The sequence below is a fragment of the Ictidomys tridecemlineatus genome, chromosome 5 (genome assembly GCF_052094955.1).
Source record: "Ictidomys tridecemlineatus isolate mIctTri1 chromosome 5, mIctTri1.hap1, whole genome shotgun sequence".
Taxonomy (NCBI): Eukaryota; Metazoa; Chordata; class Mammalia; order Rodentia; family Sciuridae; genus Ictidomys; species Ictidomys tridecemlineatus.
Window position 1 is genome coordinate 27,357,047 of NC_135481.1, and position 26,912 is coordinate 27,383,958.

Below are 26,912 nucleotides of genomic sequence, written 5' to 3' on the forward strand. Positions count from 1 at the left end.
ATGTTACCTATGAACCAGGTAGAGGGGACAACATAGACCTAAGAATCCAGAGACCTGCTGAACATAATAAAATATCTTGTGTCATCAGGTTGATTCCATCCCCACATATCTCCCTATGTCCACCCCTTCTTACAAGTTTTCTTTAAAAGAAGAGCCTGTGATCACCAAAACATTACTTCACACTCTTCAGATAGCTGGTATTCTGCTTGGAGAATGTAGATTTTCACCTTTTACTTTCTGATAGGGCTCCTCTGATAAAACCTGGTGCATTCTTAAATTCTTTTCTGTCTTAAGAGCTTGCAAGGTTCAGGTAGAGATATCCTCTGCCTAGGGACCTCCTTGAACCCCTTTCCGGTACAACACTAATCTGAATTTGTTACATTTTCTATATACAAATTAAACTCTCTAATGTAAAGTCCACTTCTTCATTCTCCATGCAGTCATAGCTTAACTTAACCTATAATTTATCAAGAGGCGGTTTAATGAAATAACTGTTCCATTCTACTATTATAAGAATATCTCCTGTTTTTAATTTGCAGCAATTAATACAAAGCATAAATATTTTAAACCTTGAGTCTTATGAGATTCAACAATTTAATAAACCAATTTATTATCTTGCAAATCTCTTAGTGAAATAAGGAAATTATAATCTACTGCTGCCAAACTTGATCATTCTGATTCATTAGTCACAACAGATAAAATTAGAATCCATTAAATGTGAAGTATTATTGTGATGTGCAAAGATGTCTTTGAAGAAGTATGTTCATTGTAATAAATGAGTAAACAATGCCTCTGTGTTAATGCCTCTGTGCTACACAACGGAAACTTTATGATAGCTAGAACTCAGGAGACATTTAGTTTGTTGTGCTCTTTCAGCTTATTATTTTAAAAAGGTTCTGTTAGGATGTTCTGCATTTAAGAACACTTGACATACATGAATGCAACTAACTGTCATTATCATAAACAGACAGAACAACTGAGAAGGATACATTTTATAGAGCAGGACTTTATTGATTTATTATAAACTACTCTTATAAGTGAAAGGTGTATTAAAGAGAAACTGAAACCATAACACTGCATTTAAAGCTAAAAATCAGGTTATGGATTGGTAAGTGAGCTCATCTAATTGAATACTTCCTATATAGACAAGTTTTCCTTTTGTAGTTAGGTTTTCTCTTTTTATAAAATCAGTCAATTGCAAATGCTATTTAAAACTAATTACCCTTTTATCTTTTTGTTTTCCCTTTATTTGCATTTATGACTTAAGGTATTATTTTAATGAACTTGAATCTTCAAGCACATACTTAATTTTAATGTGAAAAATAAAATTGGGGATGAATTTAGTTTAACTACTGAGATTAACATTGCATAAAACAACAGAAATGCCTTCCAGAAATGGGAAAGGGGGTGGAGATGGACAAGGACAGCCTAAATAACTGGTTATTTATTCCTGTGATAACACATTTCTTACTTTTTTTCTATTAGTTTACATTCTATTGAAACTGGTGCCATATAAAATCCTGAATTTTTAACTTTTTGTAAGTAGTTGTGTTGCAAATAATTATAATCAGATCCCGATTAATCATTAAAACATCAGAAGATGTTTGGGTTGGACTGAAGGATTGATGTCCATCATCTTACTCCTGGAATCATTTTCCTTATAATAAATATCTTTGTTAATTCAAAGGGTTGTTTAGATTCTGAATCTGCCTCTGACTAGATATGTGGTCTTGAGAAAGAGAAAGTCATTTAATCACCTCTGTGCTTCAGATTCGGCATCTGAAAGTCAGAGAAAATGATGGTACCGATGTTATGAGAATTAAATTATGTAAACTACAAAAATGCTTAGTGCAATGCCTGATCCCATTCAATTTTCATAGTTCCCTATATGAAGATGATGATGTATGTAACATATATCTACTTGTATCAAAATTTTATAGCAAGCAAATCAAAACCTTAAAAAAAAAATCCAGGATCAACTTGTTTGTTTCTCTGTGATGTGTAATTAGGGAAGTGAAAAATTGGAAATTTCATAAAGAGTTTAATTCTTGTTCTTTTCATATGATGTATTGTTTGGGTAATTTGCAGAGAAACAATCGATCTACTTTTAAATGGCTATAATTTACATGAGTCAAAACTTTCAAAATTGGTTATGTTTTCTTTTATACTGTTAATGTCAAAAAAACCTTTTTGGCACAAATGTTTGATTTTTTTTGGCTATCCTTTTCCCTCAGTTGAGTCCTGATTGCAACAAGTCAAATATAAAAAGGCATTTTTAACAAAAATCAGGGACATTTGATTACCAATTAAGAAATAGTTCCATGGGGCATTTAACTGTGGAATAGGGATTACCCAATACCAACTTTATTATTATCAGTTGTGATCTGATATTGGGATGTCCAAAAAATTAGCTATGATTTTTATAAATAAATTCTGAAGCATGAAGGAATTAAATAAAATGTGCCTTGAGTTTTGTTTAAATATTTCAGAGAAAACAAAAATCGAGTATATTTGAAAAAGTTGAGAAAATTTGGTAACTATTGAATTTAAGAGATGGATATATGATGTTGTATTGTACATTTCCCTGTACTTTTTAATATGATGAACACTTTTATAATATTTTAATATAAAAATAATTTAGAAAAGCCATAGGGCAAAAAAAGAAATCAACAGCTTTACTACTTTGAACATTATTTCCAGAACAGAAAGAACAAGATAAAAGTCCCTGATCAAAGTAATTTATACCCAGTCTCCCTCACCACAACAAATGAAATACATTACCTTTTAAAATATATAATTTGAAAATCATATATCTTATGGGTTTTCCCATAACCCCAATGAAATAAAAACAGCATACTTCTTTGCAAATGAAATGGTAAATTTTAAAAAATTTGTCCATTTTCTACTCAACACATTGGATACTATGATATATATTTTTAATGCAGAGTAAAAATAAGCTGCAATTTCAGTGTATGTATACTTTTGAAGAAAGTTAAAAGAAAACCAAAGATGATACAATGAGCACAGTAAAGGGATAACTTTTTGTAAGTAGTTGTGTTACAAATAGAAAGGATGAAATATGTTTTGGCTTTTATTTTGATAAGGATTATAAAAACGAAGGAAAAATAATAACATCTTAAATGAAATAAGTAAAATTTTATGAGTATATACAAAGAAATATGATTTCTTTATGCATATACAGTAAACTTCCCTTATATATTTAATTGACACCAATCTAAAACAATTTCATATCTAAGTATACAATTGCTTCCTGCATATAACACTTAAATATCACATAGGTAATCAAATCTCTATAATTTTCTTATATTGATTAGTCCTTCTGTATTCATTATCTTAAAAAATATATGTCTATAAATATAGCAAACACTTCATTATTTTCTACTTTCTTCCTTAACATTCCCATCAATGTAGTAAAAAAATATTACTTGATTTATCTTCTTAATACTTCATAAACTTGACCCAAATACTCCATCGTTATGTACAAGGCCCTCATATTTTTTCAATGAGTTTCTGCTGTAGTTGCTTAATAGTTATCTCCACTAACAAAAACAATAATAAAGAAAACAAATAAATCTAATAGCAAAAATAATTAAGAAATTTAATAAAACCCAAAATTGTTTTTTCTAAAAATATCAACAAAATCCATGTCTACACAGTTGACACAGTTGAACAAGAAAAAGAGAGAAGTTATAAAATATCAATATTAAGGATGAGAAAGAGGAAAGCATTTCAGATTTTATAGACATGAAGAAGATAATAAGAGAATGTCATGAGCAATTATATGATAGGAAATTTGAAGACTAAAATGTAGTGAAATAATCATTTGAAAGACACAAATTACAAAATCTTAATGAAGAACAAATGAGTAATCTGATTATCCCTACATCTAATAAAGAAATTGTAGTTTTAGTCTAAAAAACCTCTACAAAGTAAACTTTAGTCCCAGATGACATTCCTGGTAAATCCTACAAAATCTCAAAAAACAAATTTTCAATTTTATAAATACTTTTCTGGAAAATAATAAAAACAAAGACAATACTTTCCAACTCATTATATAAAGCCATAATTATATTGATATAAACATCATAAAAAGATATTATAAGCAAAGATGGGAGTATAGCTTATGGGTAGAGCACTTGCCCAGCATGTATGAGGACTTGGTTGGATACCAAGCATGGGGCAGAGGATATAAAAAGAAACACACTAATGTCTTCATAAAAATAGAAGCAAAAATTGAATCTAATATATAAGAAGGATTACATATCAAGATTATGGGAACTACATCCCAAAAACGTAAGCTCAGTTTAAATTTAAAAATCAGTTAAGTACAATTCGTCATGCTAGTAGACTTGAATAAAAAACTATATAATTATTCTAATATAAGTAGAAATGATTTTTGACAAAATAAAATAGCTATTCATAATAAAAACTCTCAGAATAATAGGAATAGGACTAAACTTCATCAATTTCATAAAGAATATCTGTAAAAATCCCTCAGTTAACATCATATATATTGGTGAAAGAGTCCAAGCTTTCCCCATAAGATTGGAATTACAACAAGGATATTTTATCTGCTCTTACTAGTTTTAGTCAATATTGTACTAGAGATATTATTGTACTAGAGGAATAGGCAAGAAAAATAATAAATGACATCCATATTGGAAAGAAATGAGTTGGGCTATCTTTATTGTTGACAAGATCATTAGAAATCTACAAAAATAGAAGTAAATTTAGAAAGGCTGACAATGGCCTTTCTAAACATAGAGGAATACATACAATAACTGTATTTTACCAACAAAGAGAATTGAAGGAAAAGATATAATGTTCAATAGCAATCAAGATATATTTTAAAAGATTTGGAAAAAAATTTGCAAAACCTATTCACTAAGAATGACAAACATTGCCTTGAGAAATGAAAGATCTTAATGAATGAAGATATATACTGTGCTTATAGACCATAAGAACTGATCTGTTTATGGTTTCAGTTTTCCCCAAATTGATTCATATATTCAACATAATTACAATCAAAAGTTCACCAGGCATTTTTCTTTCAGAAATTGACAAATTCAAAATTTAAGTGGAATTGCAAAGGAACTAGATTAATGAAACAGCTTTTTAAAATACAAAGTTGACAAGCTTATGATATTTGAGAATATGTCATAAAACCACCTTTACCAAGCAGAGTGGTACTAATGTAATGATTACACACACACACACACACACACACACACACACACAGAACAGAATAGAAAGAACAGAATTAGACTCTTTTTATATAGTCAATTGCTTTTTGACAAAGGTGTCAAAACAATTCAATTAAGAAAGGATAATTTTACAACAAGTGGAGCTGAAAATTTTAGATAAATATATGCAAGCAAACCAATGAACCTTAAAATCTCTTGTCACATGTATAAAAAAGTTAACTGGAAATGAATGATAGATCTCAATGTGAGATATCTAGAATAAAACCGTGATGTTGCAAGTTGATCCTGGGTGTTGCAAGAATTTCTTAAATAGCATATGAAAAGCCTGAACGATAAAAGAATCTGGTCAATAAATTTGAATACTCAAATTAGAATTTAATAAAAACACACAAAACCTTTGCTCTTTAAAAGATACTAATTAAAAATGACAAAGAAAGTTACAAACCAGGACAATATATTATAAAATTTTTGTCTCATAACAGACCTTCATCTAGAATACATAAATCAGTAAAACAATACAATAACAAGGTAACACTCCAATTTGGAAATGGGAAAATGATGTGAACGCAAACCATCAAAAATATGAATTGCAAATAAATATATGAAAAGAAGGTCTACTACATTAGGATCCAAGAAATTTGAAATACTGCTATAAAATTTTTAAAAGGGTAAAATTAGAAGACTAATAGTCCCAAGTATTAGAAAGGTACAGTCACCTTGGAAAATGATCAAACAGAAATGAAATATGTTTATAGAAGACTTGTAAACAAATATCCAAAACAACTTCATCTTAAAAAAATCCAAACAATGATTAACAGATGAATAGATAAATATATTGTGGTATAGTCATACAATACAGTATTACTCAAAAAAGAAAAACTCAAAACAACATGAAGGAGTCTTGAAATAGTTAAATTGAAGTAAAGAAGACAGATCTGAGAGTGCATGTAATAATAACCTTTCCAAACCAATTTATAGCATCAGAAAGCAAACGAGTGACTGTCTGGGGACAGTGGAGGGGTTGGGTAGGACAGATTTAAAAAGGCACATGAAAACTTACTAAAGAGAGAGATTTCTTCATTATCTCAATAGGGACTATGGTTTTGTGGCTAAATGCATATAACAAAACCAATCAAATTACATGCTTTAAAATGTGCAGTTTTATTATATTTAATAGTAGCTTGATAAACCTGTTAGAGAGAGAAAACCTATACCTAATTCTGAAATATTCTGCCTAATATTTTTCAGTGTCAGTGAAATTTGTATAAGCCTCTAGAAAGCAACCTCATAAAAAAGTTTAAAATTGAGAGAATGTTGCTTAAATAATGAATCAATTAATCAATCAATGAAGCAGAAACAGAGAAAACAGATATTGACTCACACATAAGGATTTACTTTATTCATTCGTTCAATAAGTATATATAATGCCTGAATATATATAGTGATCAAAATAGAAGAAATCTTTTTCTTCATGTTTACACTCTACAATTACTATAAACATTATATAATTTAAACTAACAAAAGCTTACAATCATTTCTCAGTCATAAAAGCAATAAAAAATTCATTCAATAAATTATTTATATCAATAATCCTAGATTACACAGAAGGAGATTTTAAAATGTCCTGTATTTTTTAATCATTTACTAGCCATGTTTTCCAAAATAAAACCCAAACCTGTTTTAGCTTGACATATCTTTCACAAATTGGTTTGGGCCTCATCTGTTAGTACACACAGGGCATATGAGAAACTCTTCATAAATATTGCAGACTTCAGTGCCATTGCAGATTTTCTGACTCCAAATTTAGGAGAGGGCTCAGAATCTGCAAAGTCAACTTATAGCTCCTGTGATCCAGACCAGTGGTCTGTATTTCTTACTCTGTGAAACACAGCCCAAGTAGCCAATGGGATGAGTAATGAAACTTGATGTGAGGATGCATTATGTAAATAAAGCAGATGTGCACAAAAATTTCATCAAATTATACAAATGCTACATTGGCCACCAAGATCACATCTCAATATCCACTTGAGTTCACTGTAAGGCATTGATTAAAATGAGTAAGAAACAAAATGAATGATCTCAGTTAAGCAAAAAAGCTTTAGAATATCCTTAAAATCTGAATAAATACAATCATATCACTTTTATATGTTTTATGTTATATAATATTTATATTATGATCAAATCAAATATAATCAAGTAACTTAATTTGTGTTTCTCAGAAAATGTTTGTTTTTACATTATTGGTCTCCCAATCTTTAGAAAAACCAGTTACTCTGTCCTCAAGAATGATCCAAAGAATGAATGAAAAAGTAAATCTATTCCAAGAAACTGGCAGATATCAAGTAGACAAAATACTTCTCAGTACCCATGATGTGAAAAGGACATGCCTCGAATTAAGAGAGGTCACCTAGTCCTAACAAAGGAGAATAAAATAGTGAGGTTTCTACAGGTGGTGATCAGGAGACATTGTGACTAGCAGGAAGCAAACATGGGTACAAGGATTAGGTCTGGAGAAAATTGGGGAAAAAAGTGAAAAGATAAATGGGAAGCTGTAGTGGTTGCAGACAGAAGATAGGACAAATCCTCCACAATTAGGAGGAAACTGAGGCAGGAGACAATGGATGATTGAGAGGCAGAAAGGGGGAAAATTGGGATACTTTATTCCTTCTGCAATTGGAATTTTAATTTAATCCATCAAAAATTTTAACTCTATAAAACTGGTTCTCTGTTGAGCTACTTCATTATTCTACTTCATAGTTTGCTTGCTTCTGCTGTACTAACTGCCCACATCATTTCATGTCTTACCAACTAACTACTCCAGTTAACATAATTGTTAATTTATAGTCTGTTACTTTTCACCCTCAATATGTGTAACATTAAATGAAATTGGATCTTGGAAATTATCTAGTAGTATGTCTTTATTTCACATAGAAGAAAATCAAGACCCAGGAAAATTAGACAATTTGCCAAAGGTCTCATAGATAGTGGCATTTTGAGAAGATGATTATTTTAAACTTCTAGAATAGTCATGAATTTAACCTATCTACCCTTTCTTGAGGAATAGAACTTCAGGTCATAGTTTGCAAAAGTGGACTTGTTCTACTAAATATTGCATTAACTTGATTAAAAATCCAACATGCACAACTACTTTGGAGGCATTTTTTTGGCCAAGGTCTTTATTATTAAAAGCCACAGTGGAATATGTTTAATACTAGCTCTATAACATTTTTTTTATTTGGGGGAGCAGAGTACTTTTTATCTTTGGAAATAATGGAATGGTTATGAAAAGAACCACAGGAAAGAGGGAACTTTTCTAGATGAAATAAAAATAAAGTCTTGAGAAATATGTCTCCATGTCCAAACAACCATACTCGACAAGGTTGAAACTGAAAAATTCATAGTATTGCTGAATTGATATTTACTGATAAAAATAGAAAAATACTGTTTTCTGAAACTTAATTTTAGAAAAGTTTTTTACTGGCATCATAATACAGGCTGTGCATAAAATGTACATTTTTTTAACTTTAGTGGAATGAAACCCATTAATTTCTAAAAACAGAATACTTACTGATTTAGCACGGGTGTGTAGGCGGTTTTATCCTCATCAATGATGGTGACCATCAATGTAATCAGTTGGGGCCAAAAATCCAAATTCTTGGTGGTGGGTCCCTGATCTTCCCGAGGAATGTCCTGTTTCTTATTCTGCTCACAAGGTACACAACATGCAAAAGAAAAGGTTAAATGGGTTGATTTTAGATGTCACCGTCACATAGAAGGATCAGATAAAAATGTTATGAGAAACTCTTAAATCATCTGAGACAAAGCTGTTAAACTCAGGTTTCCTTTCTTCGTTGAACGGCATTCCACAGGATAAATTCTGAGAGGCCAGGCCTGTATTTCTAATCACTCCTTTGTTTTGTTTTACCTTCCAGTGCTCTTTTATTTGGATCTAGAATAAATGTTTCTCTTCCCTCTACTGCAATTTATTCCCACAGAGAATTGCAGAAATTATCCACTCAATGTGGCTTCTTTCACAAATAGAGATTGAACTTTGTGTATGTAAAGTTGGGTGTGTGTGTGTGTGTGTGTGTGTGTGTGTGTGTGTATGTGTGTGTGTAACTTATGTGTAAATGTTTTAGCCAAAGTCACAAAGTGTGCAGAATTCAAAACTGCCTCATTACAAAATCATACTGTGAAATTCTACAATGTTATATGAACTGTCTGGAATTTTCCCTGTATGCCCACAAATTCATTCAGCTAACTAAAATTTTATAAATCTATCCTCTTCTCTTTTCCTGTTTATTTAAATAATTGTTGAATGCTCAATTTACTACACTTTCTGAATTTTTTTAACCCTCACCTCTAGAAAGGAGAGTGTGGCCTGAAATGATCTGAATTTACTTCAACCTGTATACTTCTTTTCAACATATAGATAAGTTATTCTGGTTATTTATTTTGGTGGGTATTCTTACAGCAATTTTTTCATATATACTTTTAAAATTAGGTGAAAAAATATAGGCAGAGGTAATTTCCACTCAAGTATGCAAATAAGTGGGAAACATATGGCTCATATGACTATTTTTGCTAAATCATCTACAAGCTTATAGGTCTAGGATATCTGAAAACTTCAATTTGTGGCTCATGAAACACAAAAACTCTGATGAAAATGGTATATAAATGGTATATTCAGTTTTATATGGCCCAATCTATTGTCATATTTAATTGCCATGTCTTTTGCCATGATTAAATCAGCTACCTGTGCTGAATGGATGTATATCTTCCAATGTCAGCCAAGACACATACGTGAGTAAATTGTCACCCTATTATTGTTCTCACTTGAGTTAAAATATGGCCTCATAGTTCATTCACTTATTACTAGAGACCTGTACACATTCACTTATTACTAGAGACCTGTACACATTACTAGAGACTTTAATTTTACTTAAGTACCCTAAGGAAATATGTGTCCTAAGGGACACATATTTCTTTATGTTGAAAACATAAAGGATGTTAAAACTTGTAGAGCTAAATGGTCAAAAAAATTAATGATTGACATAAATTACTTCAAATAGCCAGAACAAACTATAAGCAATCAGAATCTAAAGAATTTTATATATATCTGATCCCTGAGAACCACTTGAAACTCCTTGTTGGCAGGCTTCCTCCTTTGATACCCGAGGTATATTGAATTCTGTCAGTGGATCCTTAGGAAGAACAAGGCAGGCTTACAAATACCCGGCTTGTCTGACTTTTAAGTTAGATTTTTTTAATTGAAATTTATCTTTGTTTTGTGAACACAACTTTAGTATTGCCACAATAATGTAATTATTGACTCATTTTATTAAACCAAATCTCTCTCTCTCTTTGGTGCATTTAGAAATTTGAACAACCTGGTGAGCTGTGAAGGCTGTAAATAAAATTAGTTCTGATGGCCACAGTGGGCTATATTAGGATACTATCATTAATCACCATGATGTGTACATGGCTAAACAACATGCCTTACATATTTTAAGTAGTGTGATTAAATAAAAGGAAATTATTATAAATGATATGTCTAATATCACACTACTTATCATCAACTGCAAAGACTGATACGGAAAAGTGTAAAGACAGAGTAATTGAATATGCATTAATTCTGAATTCCCTTAGGTGTCACATATTATATTTCCATCGGTCTTTTCTATGACACCAGAGGATTATTAATGGTGCAATTTTTTGTATCAAATTCCATATATATTACATCAGAATTAACCAAACTGGATGCTGAATCATTAATTTTATACACAGCACACTGCAGCAGCATAAATCAGGCTTTCTCCATTTTAATAGACTGCATATTTAAAAATATGAGATACAATCAGGTGTATTATAAAGTTTACTGAGTTTATTAAGACTTAAATTTTCAAAGTAACTTATTGATATAGCCTAGAAACTTACTAAATATTTTTCCTTATCATTGGAAAAATTAAGGTAATAGATGATAAGAAAATTTAGGAAAGTTAATAAGTATTCATATTTACTGAAATTCTTCTGTATTAATATTTATCATAATGAGAATATATAACCATTATAGACACTTTAATTACAACAAAAGTTTATAACATGTTCACAAAATATAGCTTATTAGATCAACTGAAGTTAAAGTGATTATTGTAATAATGGCTAAAAATTATTTTGTTGAAGAATTCTTATAATAAGAGATTTGAAAGAAAGTTTGTGAGGGTGCAATGAGGAGAGAATTTTTTGAAGCAGAATGTTGATAGGTTCTAGAATTGGCTGAAGAAAGCATCTAATGATTGTTTCCAAAGGATATTTCACTACTGAAAAGTATATGCAGACAAGCCGATAAGATGTACACTACACTTTCATGATCCCAAATATGAAAATACAAGCTTATCCCATCAAGAGAAGACCAATATAGAGAACATGATAGGAAAAAAAAGTACTTTTTTTTTGTTTTTTTTCAAATTTTTCTTCTTTTTTCTGATCTGTAAACAAAATTGTCAGAGCAGTTCCTTAAATAGTTCCTCATGATTCAAAACATGCTAGAGTGCAGTTTAAACATGCACATTAATTTGGGGCTATATTTTATCTAGTTCAATACAGATGATTTTTATGGAATTATGCACATTAGATTTAGAGTGGCATTTACAATTAATCTGATTATTCATTTAAAAATGAAGTAATTTCAAATGAGAGTAGTGTATATCTCTCTTAGAGTTATAAAACAGGTTTGCAATTAATTTAGAGTATTTAGCAAACCCATTCATATATTTTTTAAATTTTTTTATTAGTTGCTCAAAACATTACAATGATCTTGACATATCATACATTTGATTCAAATGGGGTACGTAATCTTAATCTTATTTTTCCATGTGTACAGATTGCAGGATCACATTGGTTATACAGACACATTTATACATAGGGCCATACTAGTTGGGCCATACATATTTTTCATAATAATGAGGGTCTCCTACCATCTTCCATGCAATTCCCCTTCTCTCTCCCATTCCCATGCACCTCTCGTCCCTATTTAATGGTAATCTTCTTCTCATGCTCTTCCTCCCTGCTCTGTTTTGAGTTGCCCCCCTTATATCAAAGAAGACATTTGGCATTTGTTTTTTAGGGATTGGCTAGCTTCACTTAGCATAATCTTCTCTAATTCCATCCATTTCCCTGTAAATGCCATGATTTTATTGTTTTTTAGTGCTGAGTAATATTCCATTGTTTATAAATGGCACATTTTTTTTTATCTATTCATCTATTGAAGGGCATCTGGGTTGGTTCCACAGTCTAGCTATTGTGAATTGTGCTGCTATGAACATTGATGTAGCTGTGTCCCTGTAGTATGCTCTTTTTAGGTCTTTTGGGTATAGTCCAAGAGGGTAATAGCTGGGTCAAATGGTGGTTCCATTCCGAGCTTTCCAAGGGATCTCCATACTGCTTTCCAAATTGGCTGAACCAATTCACAGTCCCACCAGCAATGTACAAGTGTACCCTTTTCCCCACATCCTTGCCAGGACTTGTTGTTGTTTGACTTAGTAATGGCTGCCATTCTTACTGGAGTGAGATGGTATCTTAGAGTGGTTTTAATTTGCATTTCTCTGATTGCTAGAGACGGTGAGCATTTTTTCCTGTACTTGTTGATTGATTGTATGTCCTCCTCTGAGAAGTGTCGGTTCAAATCCTTGGCCCATTTGTTGATTGGGTTATTTGTTTTCTTATTGTTTAATTTTTTGAGTTCTTACTCTGGAGATTAGAGCTCTATCTGAAGTGTGAGGGGTAAATATTTGTTCCCAGAATGTTCTGTTCAACACAGTTCTCAAAACACTGGCCAGAGCAATTAGATAGATAAAAGAAATTAAAGGCATAAAGACAGGAAAAGAAGAACTTAAATTATCACTATTTGCGGGTGACATGATCCTATACCTAGAAGACCCAAAAGGTTCTACCAAGAAACTTCTAGAGCTAGTAAATGAATTCAGCAAAGTGGCAGGATATAAAATCAACATGCATAAATCAAAGGCATTCCTGTATATCAGTGACAAATCCTCTGAAATGGTAATGAGGACAACCACCCCATTCACAATATCCTCAAAAAATAAAATAAAATACTTGGGAATCAACCTAACAAATGAGGTGAAAGAACTATACAACGAAAACTACATAACCCTAAAGAGAGAAATAGAAGAAGACCTTAGAAGGTGGAAAGATATACCTTGTTCATGGATAGGCAGAACTAATATCATTAAAATGGCCATATTACCAAAAGTACTCTATAGGTTTAATGCAAAGCCAATCAAAATCCCACCAGCATTCCTTGCAGAAATAGAAAAAGCAATCATGAAATTCATCTGGAAAAATAAAAGACCCAGAATAGCAAAAGCAATTCTAAACAGGAAGAGTGAAACTGGTGGTATAGCGATACCAGATTTTAAACTATACTACAGAGCAATAGTAACTGAAACAGCATGTTACTGGTACCAAAACAGGCAGGTAGACCAATGGTACAGAATAGAGGACACAGAGACCAATCCACAAAATTACAACTACCTTATATTAGACAAAGGTGCCCAAAGCATGCAATGGAGAAAGGATAGCATCTTCAACAAATGGTTCTGGGAGAACTGGAAATCCATATGCAACAAAATGAAATTGATCCCTTTCTTTCACCTTGCACAAAAGTAAACTCAAAATGGATCAAGGAGCTAGGAATCAAACCAGAAACTTTGCGTCTAATAGAAGAAAAAGTTGGCCCTAATCTTCATCTTGTGGGGTTGGGCTCCAAATTCCTTAATAGGACACCTATAGCACAAGAGTTAAAATCAAGAATCAACAAATGGGACTTACTCAAACTAAAATGTTTTTTCTCAGCAAGAGAAACAATAAGAGAGGTAAATACGGAGCCTACATCCTGGGAACAAAAAAAAAAAAGTATTTTAGTAACAGATGACATCTTCACTTTAATTGGATTTAATCAACACTGTGAGAATTGGTATGAAATATTTCTGTCCATTTATTTAATAAGCATATAATCATGAAATACTTACTCTTGGGAGTTGATTGGAAAATGGTTAACATGAAAGAAATGCAAAAATGCATAATTTAAATGCAAAAACACATGTCAGGTGTATATTTGAAGAATTACTAGTAAGAAGGATAAAAACAGCTTTTGACAAAGTGTGTTTCTCTAACTTTAGTTTTATTGGATGCTAGTATTTTCTCTCTCTTCCTCATTAACACACACACACACACACACACACACACTCACACACCAAACACACACACATAATCCATGCTCAAATAACTTCAGAAAACATTTGTTTAAACAAAGTTAGTTACTCCCGACTTTTTGAATCCTTTGATAATCTATCATACATTGTAATTATGTAAGACCATCTTTCTCAAACTTTGCTTTGTATAATCATTTCTTGGAAAGCCTGTTAACATAAATTGCTAGTCCCCACCCCACTCTCAAAGTTCTTGATCCAGATCTACCATGAAGTCTGAGAATCTGCATGTATAATCTACCTTTCAAGTAATGCCTGTGTGGCTGGTCCAGGGATCAATACAAGAACTACTTCTCAAAGAGCTAATACTAGAACATTGTTCCTCAAATGTATTTGAATTTGTTAAGGTCCTCCACTCTTACCTATTCCCAACTTTATCTTGCAAAACTTTCCACAAAATAAGTATTCCTCTGAACATACTTTGGGAAATGAAAGACTGGGGAGAGAAACTCAGGGGTAAAATCTTGAAGAAACTTGTGTCATGTCAAGGAGGTTTCATTTTAACCAAACTTGATAGGGACCATTAAACATGGGAGTATTTGGGTACATTTATGTTTTATATGACATAGCAGTAGCAGAAGTTTAATGGAAGCAAAGAGAAACACTTTGGAAAGAATTATTAAATAAAATTGGAAGAACAAGGTGACTAGTTGGTAAGGAAAAATAATTGAAGGAATCGAGTGGAGCTATCCAAAAGGTAATTAGGTAGGCAAGTCTGAAGTTTCAAAAGTATTCTGAACTGTTTCTGTAGAAAGAATTCCAGGAGGAATTCATGAAACTGCTAAAATTATGAAGTAAACAAAATTACTCAAAGAGAGAGAAGAGAACACACAGGCATGGAAAAAAACTTTGGGGTAAAATCTTAAAATGAAAAAGAACAAAATTTTATAAAAGAGATGAATAAGTAAAGAAGAAATTCTTCTGTTGAAATAGAAGGGAATGTGACTCAGAGTACATGAAGGAGAATTAACCTCAAGAGTAAATGAAGAAGCTGGCTTCTTCTCTGAGTCAGAAGACAAAGCCCTGCAGGTAAATCTTGTTGATGAAAGACAGCTAGGAACTCCATCTGAGAGAAGTGGTGGTAAGACAGGGTTCTGGAGGTATAGCACCTGAAAGGAATAAGAGTGAGTCTTGATTTGGACCCATAGTGGCCCTGTCAGGTGCCTTGCAAACTCTGGTGAGGGTGGGTCTCTGAACTTACAGTGATACCACTCTGGTCCATCATGGATTTTCTTGAGTACTGAATCTAGAAACCATAAAACAGAGTGTTGGAGTTGGTACTGTAGTGCACAGTGAAAGGAGGAAAGGAGGACAAGATGTGAGTGTTTGATGAAAATAGTTGAAGGCCTAGAACAAGTGTGTGTGTGTGTGTGTGTGTGTGTGTGTGTGTGTGTGTGTGAAGGGAGGAAGATGGGAATTGGAAAGAAGGGGGAGAAACAGATCCAGAAGGAGTAAGGCGTGAGAAGTGCAAGTGGGCAGGTGATTGTGGTCAGTAGTTCATTTGTGTTCAGGCATTCAGTCCTTGAGAGTGGGAGGCAAGGAGAGGTTAGGTGAAGGGCTGTATAGTTAAAGTCTAGGAGAGCAGAGGGAAGTGACCCTTGAGGTAAGGTAAATCTATAATGTCTCTGAAGAGGATGTGTGTGTGGGGTGTGTGTGTGTGTGTGTACGTGTGCGCGCATGTGTAGGTGATGGCTGTCATGTGAATAATCAGATGGCTTTAGAAAGCAACGATGATGAAAGGTCCTGGTAACAATGTTTATTGATGCTAAGAATTTGAAAAATCAGCACAGCATGGATACAAAGGAAATACAATGGGATAATAGCGGACCCTGAACATTTACAAAGAAATAAACTTTAAGTATAATTAAAATATGACAAGATAAATTAATGTTAAATAATGAACTATATAGTTCTATATATGATGTGTTTTGTAACCTCCTCTGACTCTGAGTTGGTGGTTTACCTCCTCATATTTCTGAGATGAAGAAATCTTAGCCCTAGAACTTCCCAGGTTAGAGAAAAGGAACTCTGTCACTACTTTAAGAGCCAAACAAAGTTTTAGACGCTCAGGGGACCTTAGGTCCTTGCAAAGGTTGATAAAGACAGTTTATCAGTGAGGAAAAGGGAGAGCATCTATCCTACTCTACATTTAGACAGGATTGAGGGACAGAATTTTTCTACGTACCCTTTATTACTTCAAGGCAATCTGGGGGACATTCTTGACTGACATCAGAGGAATCACCTTCTTGCTTTAGCCTTCCAGAGACTGCTACTTTTCTCTTACTGCCCAATCATATTCCTCTTACCTCCAAAAACATGTTTTTAACTGATAACAAAACACGTAAACCATATTTAAAATATATAGCCTTGTTTTCTTTCTTTATAGCCTCAATGCCAAGACTTAATTATATGCTTTATAGATCCAGATGAAACTATTCCTGCACAGTAATAACACTAAGCATTTTTTTTTCTTGGAGTTATATATCTTGCATGAGAAGGAAATCTTTCATTAAATAAAATTACCCAGGTTTATGTGAAATCCCTATGCACTTATGCTCCTGACTGCCAGAATCATAAAGCACTCATTTGCAGTTTGAGACTTTTAGGTACAAACAGGTCTACTTCTAAATTCATTTCCATTTGATTTCCACCCAGTTTTAAAGCATTCTTAATTGTCACTGTTTTACCTTCAGTTCTCTGTTATCCCAAAATCTCATACTAAATTATTAAACTTTATTGTTCATATCAACACATGTTTCATCTGCTTTTCCCAACTAGTGTTGCTTTAATTCCGCTTGGTTTGGGACACAATGAATAGCCAGACATGGACACAATGGGATAACCCAGGGAGTCTAGATCTCAGCTCTTCACAAACTCCCACCAAACAAAAAGCCATCAAGATGATAGGATGGCTTCTAGAGTAATCATGTGAAGATTGCTCATCTTGGAAATCCTAAAAGACTAAAGCTCAATTGTTTGATTACACTTAAGCACAGTGACATGAATCTGCTTTCAGGGTGAAGTGTGGACAGGATATCAAAAAAGCAGGGTACGAAAGCGCTTATGGAGGCTTCTACCTAGCAGAAGAAAAAGATGTATTAACTTTATGTGAGAACCTTGGTACCACACCAGTTATACAACCCCTGCTCTCAGTCCACTCAGAAAAAGACTAGATCCCAGGACCTTGCATCTGAAGTGACTCAAGGACACTGTTAATGGACAAGAAAGGAAGAGAAAATATCCACACAATAAGTAAATGCAAACATTTTTTTTCCTCGCCCTTCTCAACTTTTGCCAACAGCTTTTAGCTTCACCCACAGCATTGTACCTTTCTTCATTCTTAATCACACTACGATTAAAAAGACTACAGACAACAACACCTCTTGTAATTTTTGTATGCTACACATAAGGAAACTAAGACTAAGATAAAGTAGTCCATTCAAGGTCATACAAGGTCAGAATACCAAACATAAAAAACTTAATGTGCTTTAGTGTCTATTTACTCTATCTTTCTTGTCCTGGAGTTAAAGATACTGAAGTTTGATAGCCGAAAATATAGTCATATTTTGTTTGGCAACAGATAAAGAAGGAAATGAAGGTATTGCTCAGTAGGGTTTATGACTCTCCCCACATACACACACACCAATTAAGTTTGAGTACCACTGCTGAGTGGAAGTGATAATATTTTTAAATTGATGGCTAAAGAAGTTTCCCTATGTACTATATAACCTAAAATAAATGGGGCATCCTTTAAAGATCATACCAATATTTTCTTTGCCTTTGGCAAGGTTCACTCATCTCTTACTTAAACCATTTGCAACTTCATCACCTTTGATCTGCTCACATCAAAGGTTGCTTCTACTATTAATCTTTAATGCCACTGTCAAAGTTGCTTTTCTTACCCACTGAATTTTACTGACACACAGTAAGTCACTTCAGTGGTGCCCATGCATGGGAGGGATTTAGCAAGCTAGGATGAATGAAGTTAGGAGCCTGGATTCTAGAATTGGCTGGATCTTTATCATATACACTAGTGGATAGCACGTCATATTCTGGTCCTGCAGATAAATCTTGATTTACTTTTACCACAGATAAAGCAGTGGCACCTTCATTTTTCTGGAAGAGTTTGGGCAAAGTAAATGTTCTGATTGCTGATCTATTGTATACTTGACTTTTAGAATCTATTTCGAACATGCCTTGGGAAAATATGAATTGCAACTTATACAGAGAATCTAAAAGAAACATACTATGGACTGATATTTGAGACTGTTTTCAAAACTACTACTTATCAATATTTGTGTAAGTCTGGTACGTGGATTGTCTACATCAGACTCACTTGTTAGAAATAGCATTGATATTAGGTCCCCTATTCCAGACCAACTTAAATCAGAATGACTGGAAGCATCATCTGGTAATCTCTGCTCTGCTTTTATGAAATCCTCATGCTCTAGCAAGAGTCACTACTAATCTGTAATTAAATCAGGTCAAAATGGCCTCAAGTTTTAGGAAGAAGAGTGATCTAATTTTTTCTGGATGCCAATCTCAATAATGGGTTTGCTAGATTTTGCATTCTATCATGATAACAAAGGTTTTGGTTTCATCGTTATATCTGACAAATTTTCAATTATATACAGTTTCTTAATTTTAAGAGGAGGTGGAATCTCCTACTGGATATTTTTACATGATATCCCTTCCAGCTGTTGACCTACACCATTGCCATATCATTTTGGGAAACATTAATTTTTAAATGAACATTCACAAGGAAATTCCTGATATTCTCAAATAATATACAGTTGCTAATTGGGAACAACAAAAATATTAAGCAAACCGCATGTTTAAAAAAGAGTAACTATTCAAAACCAAAAATCTGGTTAGAAAAAAAAAGAATGTTTATATGTTAGAATATTTCACTTTCATATCAGCAAAATATTCAAAGAATCTTTACTGGGTCTTTTCAGTTTCTATAAGTCACAGGTATCCTGACATTTAAATAGCCAAAACTGCTTTTCAAAGTGTTTGGACACTGTAAGTGGTTTTTAATAGCTCTAAATGGTTCTTGAATTTGAATAGGCTATACCGGAGTAAGTAATCTTTATCTAACTATAAAATATCAAAATTCTGAACATGGAATTTAGAAATACAAATTATGTAACAGCATGGTATATCATAAAAAATAATACTTGGACATGGGGTCAAAAACTTATATTCTCAGCTTACCATTAATTTATTATATAAATTTAAGCAATGAATTAATCTCTTCAAATTTAGTAATTCTAATACTAAAATTAATATAAGAAGTATGTATATACTTCTTTATTTCTTTTTAAAATTTATTTATTTATTCTAATTCATTCTATATGTCAGCAGAATGTGTTTCAATTCATAGTACACATATGGAGCACAATTTTTTTATGTCTCTGGTTGTACACAAAGTAGAGTCACACCATTTGTGTCTTCATACACGTAATTAGGGTAATGATGTTCATCTCATTCCACTGTCTTTTCTACCCCATACCCTCTCATTTTTCCTCTCTACCTTTTGCCCTATCTAAAGTTCCTTAAAATTCTAGCAAATATATATAATAAAATATTGAATAAGATATTTAATACCATAGTAGATGAATAGATGAATACTAACCACATTACAAAATTATGGCATATGCTCTACCTAATTGACAAGTTTGTTTGTTTGTTTGTTTGTTTTGGTACCAGGGATTGAACCCAAGGTGCTCAATTACTAAGCCACATTCCCAGCCCTTTTTACATTTTATTTTGAGACAGGGTCACACTAAATTACTTGGGGGCTTGCTAGTTGAGACTAGCTTTGAACTCATGATCTTCCTGCCTTACCTTCCCAAGTACTGGGATTATAGGCATGTGCCACCACACCTGGTGGCACAGTTCTTATTAGTATCTCAGGAAAGATGCATATGAAAGTTTCTTGAATATAAAACACTACTATTTTAAAGAATAAACTAATGGTTTGATCTTTCTCTTTAAATAGCACAAACTAAGATTTAAAAAGAAAGATGGCAATAGCTCACATCTGGCTGGCATTTATTTTCCATTTGAGATACTATAGCTTTAAAAGAACTAGACCAAAGATAGGAAACACAAGACTAACATGGTAGCTGACTTCAAATACATGATGGGCTGTTATGTAGAAAATGATTAAAAGATAAATTGGATTTGTCTTGTGTGGTCGAGAAACTAATACTTACAAAATTTTCAACTAGGAAAGATTTCAGTACAACATAAAGAACATTTAAAAACATCATAAATCTCTAAAAGTTATAACCACCCCACCAGAGGCACTTAGAGATACAACAACATAGAGACAACCCATGCATGGTCAGGAAGTGCTAAACAAATATCTCTTCTCTATATTGTATCTAAACATTGACTACATGTTTTCTGACTTTCTTTTTAATACATATTTCCATGATTTTATGCCTGAAAGTAAATAATCTACAAGTGCTATTGTCTGAATGTTTGTGTCAGGCTGCCCTCAAACACTGCCATTTATATGTTGATACCTAATTGTCAATGCAATAGGATTAAGAGGGAGGTGCTTGGGAGGTGACTATATCAAGATCCCTCATGGATGAGATTAGTGTCCTTATGAAAGAGGTCTGAGAGAGCTTGTTCCCCTTCTACTATGTGAGGATTCAGCAAGAAGGTGCTGCCTACAAGCACAGTCACTTATTAACATCAAATCTTCAGGAACCTTGATTTTACAATTCCCAAACTCCAGAACTGTGAGTTTATATATTACTCAGTATAAGGTCCTTTTTTTTTAGCAGCCCAAACATACTGAAACAATAAATTTTGAGCACTTGATAGCATGTTGATAAAATTATTTGGTTATTGTTTGAAAGTATAAACAAGTTTGAAAGGCACTGTGGCAGAGAATGGATAGCTGTTCACCAAATCTGTTCCCTTTTTCTTGGATACATAGCTACATTACTGTAGGCGGCTAATGATGGTTGCAAATTCTTTGACAGGCCTTTTGTTGCAATGTATGCTTATTTCCTTCCCTTGAATATGGGTGACATGCATCAACAGAATACAGCAGAAGTAACATATATATCTGTTTCCAGGCTAAAACCTTAAGAAAATAGTAACTCTCAATTTCTGTCTTTTGGAATATCTGACCTTACAATATAGCCATTGTGCTGTGAGGATGCACAAGTAGCCCTGGTAAGGGGTCATGTAGAGAATTCAGATCTGGTAGAGTTCCCAGTCAGCATCCAGTTCTACTTGCTAGCCAACTGAGCAAGCCATATTGGAAGTATATCTTACATAAGGCACCAGTCCAGGCCTACCAGCTAAAGCCACACAGAGCACAGATGACCCTTACCATTCAGGCTTTCCCAAATTGAAGATTTGTAAGCCAAGTAAGCTACTGTTATTATTTTAAAACAGAAAATTTTGAAGTTGTTTGTTACTTGATAGATAACTGGGCCAGAAATTGATCCTGGAAGTGCGTTAATGTATTGAAAACCTAAAACATTGATTAGGGACTAATCAATACTGTGCAGAAGCTCAAAGAATTTCCAGGAGATTATTAATGAAATCAAAACACTTGTGGGAATTTGAAGTACAGTGAAGAAATTGTTTCCTTAAGCCAAATAAAGGATAATACCTGTTATTTATGGGGAAAATATGGCATTGGCATAAAGTGTGGAAAGCAGAAAATGTAATGTGAGTTTGGCAAAATGCTAAAAGGGCCACCTGTTTCTGCATAGCTAAGTAGAATAAGATACAGTTGTAGGTGGAGATCAACTAAAAAACAAAAGGATCATTTTCCAAGCAGAATTCAGAAGACTATGAAAGTATCAGAATTTCTTGGATTCAAAAGTTATTTTTTCTTGTCCTTAGTCTCTCCAGAAGATTCTCCAGGAAGCATATCAAATTCAAGGTGTTTTACTTAAGTAGTTGTAAAATGTCTAGGTCCAAAGGAAGGTTTCAGAGAGGTTCATGAATGTCTAGGATGTATCTTATAGAGTGAATTATAATCTTCAGTGCATATTCCTATGACTTATAATGTTCAATAGAAGTCCATCTCAGAAAGAAATATGGGTGTTGCTTTAATTTAGTGAAATTTCCACAGAAAGCTGAAATAAAAATATCAAGTTTGGATTAAAAGGGATTAAGTCAATATAAAATGGAAAGAGACAGTTAACACTCCAATCATCTATGGGCAATGAAGAGAATAGCAGACTACTTAGTTATAATCATGAGACTTTTTTCTTTTTCTTTTCTTTCTTTCTTTTCTTTTTTTTTGTTTTTTTGTTTTTTTTGTGGAATAGGAGGATGACTCTAGATCAGAAGCTCAGAGAATTGAATCAAGAGTCAAGAAGAATCATCTACAGACACAGGACTGGCATCATGTTCCTAGTTAGAGTTCAGAATTTCTATGGAAAAGATCTGTTATACATCTCCTATTCTCTCTCTCTCTCTCTCTCTCTCTCTCTCTCTCTCTCTCTCTCTCTCTCTCTCTCAAGAAAATACTTACTACAGTTGTCCTTTTTGTCACATCACTTGATGTTGAATTGGTTGGGACAACTTGGCTTTAAATGTTTCAGATATTCAGATAGAAGGAGCCATGTTTGAGACATTGTACACAAGAAGACTCATCTCTATTTGGATCTGTTTTGAGCAATTCTGAACCTCAAGTATGAGCTTAATGCTGTAATACGTTGAGAATTTAGTGAAGCATTGGGGGTAAGTGCTTTTTGCACTTCATAGAAACCTGAAGAGTCTATGGAGAGGCCTACATAGAAATGAACTAAAGCCTCTAGCTATCAACTTCAACTGAGCCTCTAGACCACAGTTACCAATTTTCAAGCCATGTCATACAAGCCAACTTAGAAGTCCCATCTAGACTTTAGCTAGTGCTGCATGGAACAAATACAAGCCATCCCAGCATGGCCCTGCCCAAATTGCAACTGCAGATTTGTGTATAAAATGAATTATTGATTTTTTTTGAGTCTTTGAGATTTAGTGTTACTTTTGAATCAGCAATAGATAATCAGAACTGTTCTTCCTAGCTCCTTTGCAGGTAGCTGCTGAAATGTGGTAAGTACCAGTCAATAGAATGTGAGCAGAAGTGCTCCAGATTTTAAACCATTATATAATTGTTCATACCTTTGTTCCTTCTTCAAGTTTGATATGTGAAAACACTGCCATCTTGGTACTATGTTTAAGATGATAGAACCACAGATAAAAGGGAACTGGAACTGTAAATGTCTACATGGTTATCACCTCCATGAAGCAACGTGATGTCAGGGCACGTTGCCCATGCATCTTGTCACAGTCCCATGTCAAATATTGGCTAAAACTGCTCTTTGTTCTGCTACATGGGACTTTTAAATATAAAGTCTTAGACAGTCATGATGTCACATTCAAGTGGGATTTGGAGGAGCTGAAGAGTCAGCAGCTTGGGACTCTTGTATTAGTTTCCTAGTGTATGCCATCAATGAACATTACTACACAGTTGGTGACTTGCAACAACATAAACCTATTAAAAAGTTATGGAGGTGAAAAATCTAAAAATTCAGATGTTGAAGGTTGGTTCTTTCTGTAGGCTCTGAGGGAGAATTCAGGCTATACCTCTTCAAACTTCTAATTGCTGGTAACAAACCTGGATATTCTTCAAAGTGTAGCTGACCAAATCAATCCTTGCCTCTACCTTCATATGGCTGTCTTCTGTTATCCACGTGTTTAATACTTTTCCGGCTCTTTTAGGAACAGTTGCAAGTGCATTTGAGACCTGCTCTTAAATAGAATGACCTCACTGCAAGATGCTTAACTTAATTGCACCCACAAAGAGCTGTATTCCATTTTAGAACACGTTTTGTGGTTCTGGATAAACAAGTTTTGGGAAAGACAGTATTAAACCCACTACTTTCCCAATACTCCATTGGGACAGTTCTGAGGTACATTCTGTATGGTTTCCCAGCAGGTTCTTAAGAACAGTGAATGCTTCAGTTGACATGGAAATAACTAGCTCATTAAAAAAATCTGTTGTGGATTTCCTCTCTTCCTCATCTCTTTTTCACTATATATTCAACTCCTGTTTTCTGGGATTGTATTTCAAATAAACTGTCTATAAGTCTTTTTCTACAGGCTCTCCTTTCAGAAAACTCAAACTATGAAAGGAAGATCACCTGAATAGCAGGCATACTCATTTTTACAGGCTTTATGTGAGTGAGAAAAAAATTAACTCTCACATTTGAGTTTAGGTTCATTTGTTTTGGCAGATAGTTTAATCTGTAACAATGCCATCCCATTGTTCTTTATAAACTTTAACTCTTATAGGCTTTTTCTGGCTATGTTTTGGGTGTCAGCTTTTCTTATGATTCTGTCATCATTATCTACTGAAAACTCATTTTTCTTCTTAAGAGAATCCTGAAAAACTGTGAGCAACCCTTACTTTTTCTCTTCATAAGCTTAGGTAATCTTAAATACTTCAGAAAAGTCATTTTTAGGTATTTTTCCTTGAAATTGACATGAAAAATTTCTTTCTAAGCCTTGAGTTTCTACAGATAACACTCATCCGTGTAAAGGGAATGAAATTTCTTTGAAAGGACACGGTCACTAGTACTTAATACCATGATATAGCTATTTGAATGATATTCTGCTTCTTTTCAAGGAATTAATAATTCTCTTAAATAAGATAGAAATTATAACTCTTTCACTCCAAATCAAAAAATCAAGGAATTGAAATAGTCATATGAAAAAAAATGAAATATGTCACTGGAAAAAAAATGAGAATTTAGCTGCCGATAGATGCATTTTGTTCTCTATTTCTGTATAAAAATTCCACGGTTTTAGCAGCAATACATCTACGTTGTTACAGTTTTCATGGGTCAGGATTCCAGGCACAGACTCACTACGTTCTTTACTTTGTGATCCAGAAAGCTGCAACCAAAGCACTGGCTGAGATTGGGATTTCATCTGTGGCTCAGGATTCTCATGTAACTCACATGATTATTGGCAGAATCACTTTCCTTGTGGTTATAGCTCTTGTGGAAGCTTTATCCCTTAAAGTCAACAAAATATTCTTCTTAACCTTAAAAAAGTCTGGAGCCTTCTTTTAAAGGGCTTACTGATTAGTTCAATCCCTCCAAGTATTGTGTTTTTATCAGTTTACACTGTGTCAGGACCTAAATTCCATCTATAAAACTCTTTTGCCTTTAACATGTAATCTAACTGTGAGTTCTGGTTTTTGTTTTTGTTTTATGATTTGACCATGTCCTATTGGCTAGAGGCAAGTCACAGGTTCTGTCCACACTCAAGGGAAGAATATTACACAAGAACATGACTCACTAGGCATTATTTAAGAATTCTTCAGATAGTTGTAGGGTACAACTTATTTTAAAACTTTATTCAGGTCTCTCCAGACACAGCTGCTACCTATGCTGCTGTTGTTGCCCGGAGGTCGACACTTCCCTGACACTGATGCCCATGCTGCTGCTGTGGCCTGGTTCTCATGGTGCCACTACCACTGTGATCCAGAAGTCCACTGCCAGATTGTCTAGAGGTTTGGTTGCATGTGGCTGCCTCCATCTTAGGATGCCAGACAGCACCTTGGGGGTTGGGGGATGGCTGGTTTGCGGCCACTGCTATCTCAGGGTACAGCCACTTCTGTCTGGGGACACTGACCAGGAACTGGAGGTCGAGTTTTGGGGTGTCTGTGGGTTTGGCTGCACCTGAGGTCTTTCTGCTGGGAGTTCTGGTGGCTGCCATCTTGCTCCCTCTTCTCAGAGTTGCTCCTCTGTGTGAGTGCATCCCTGGTGGTCTCTCTGCAAGTTGGACCAGAATTGAAATCTTGGGACTGATGCGTGGCCACCCTGGAGTGTCTGAGGGCCAGATCAGTGGGATGGTGACTGGGTCTGTGTGGTCTGGTCTGGGCCTCACAATCCCATGAAAAGTTGGAGACAGGGCTGAGAAAGGTTTGAATGCTGAGGGAAATAGTTGTTAATCTTCCATCCAGGTTCACCCCCCCCACACACACACCTTTCTAGTATCTCTATCATATTTGAAACCAGGTATTTTTCATGAGTCAATTTATCAAAGACTGTGGTATGTGTATGGTATTTTGTAGTTTTTTGTGTATTCTTATATTTTTAATTTTTTCTTTTGTTAATGGCTAATCTCTTTTAATTCCTCTTCCACTCTTCCTATATATTTTTTTCTTCTGGCTTCTTCCCTTCTCCCACATGGACATTGTGTGCTACACCACTTCTGTTTTCTCCTTATCTACCATTTGAAATTGTAAGCCCTTTTAGCAAATTTACTGTGAATATTGTAGACAATAATTGAATTCATTATCTGAATTTACTGTGACAAATCTGAACATCCTAATAGGAACTAGTGGGTTTGAGGCTGT

The 26,912-nt window shown here is 33.8% G+C and overlaps 1 protein-coding gene across 1 annotated transcript in view; it reads right to left on the reverse strand.

Annotated features, from left to right (window-relative positions):
- Unc13c (unc-13 homolog C) overlaps positions 1-26,912 on the reverse strand; it is a 576,758-nt gene that overhangs the window by 196,659 nt on the left and 353,187 nt on the right. The window contains exon 17 of the mRNA XM_078049590.1: positions 8,794-8,927. Coding sequence (XP_077905716.1) covers positions 8,794-8,927 — 134 coding nt within the window. The remainder of the gene's footprint in view (positions 1-8,793; positions 8,928-26,912) is intronic.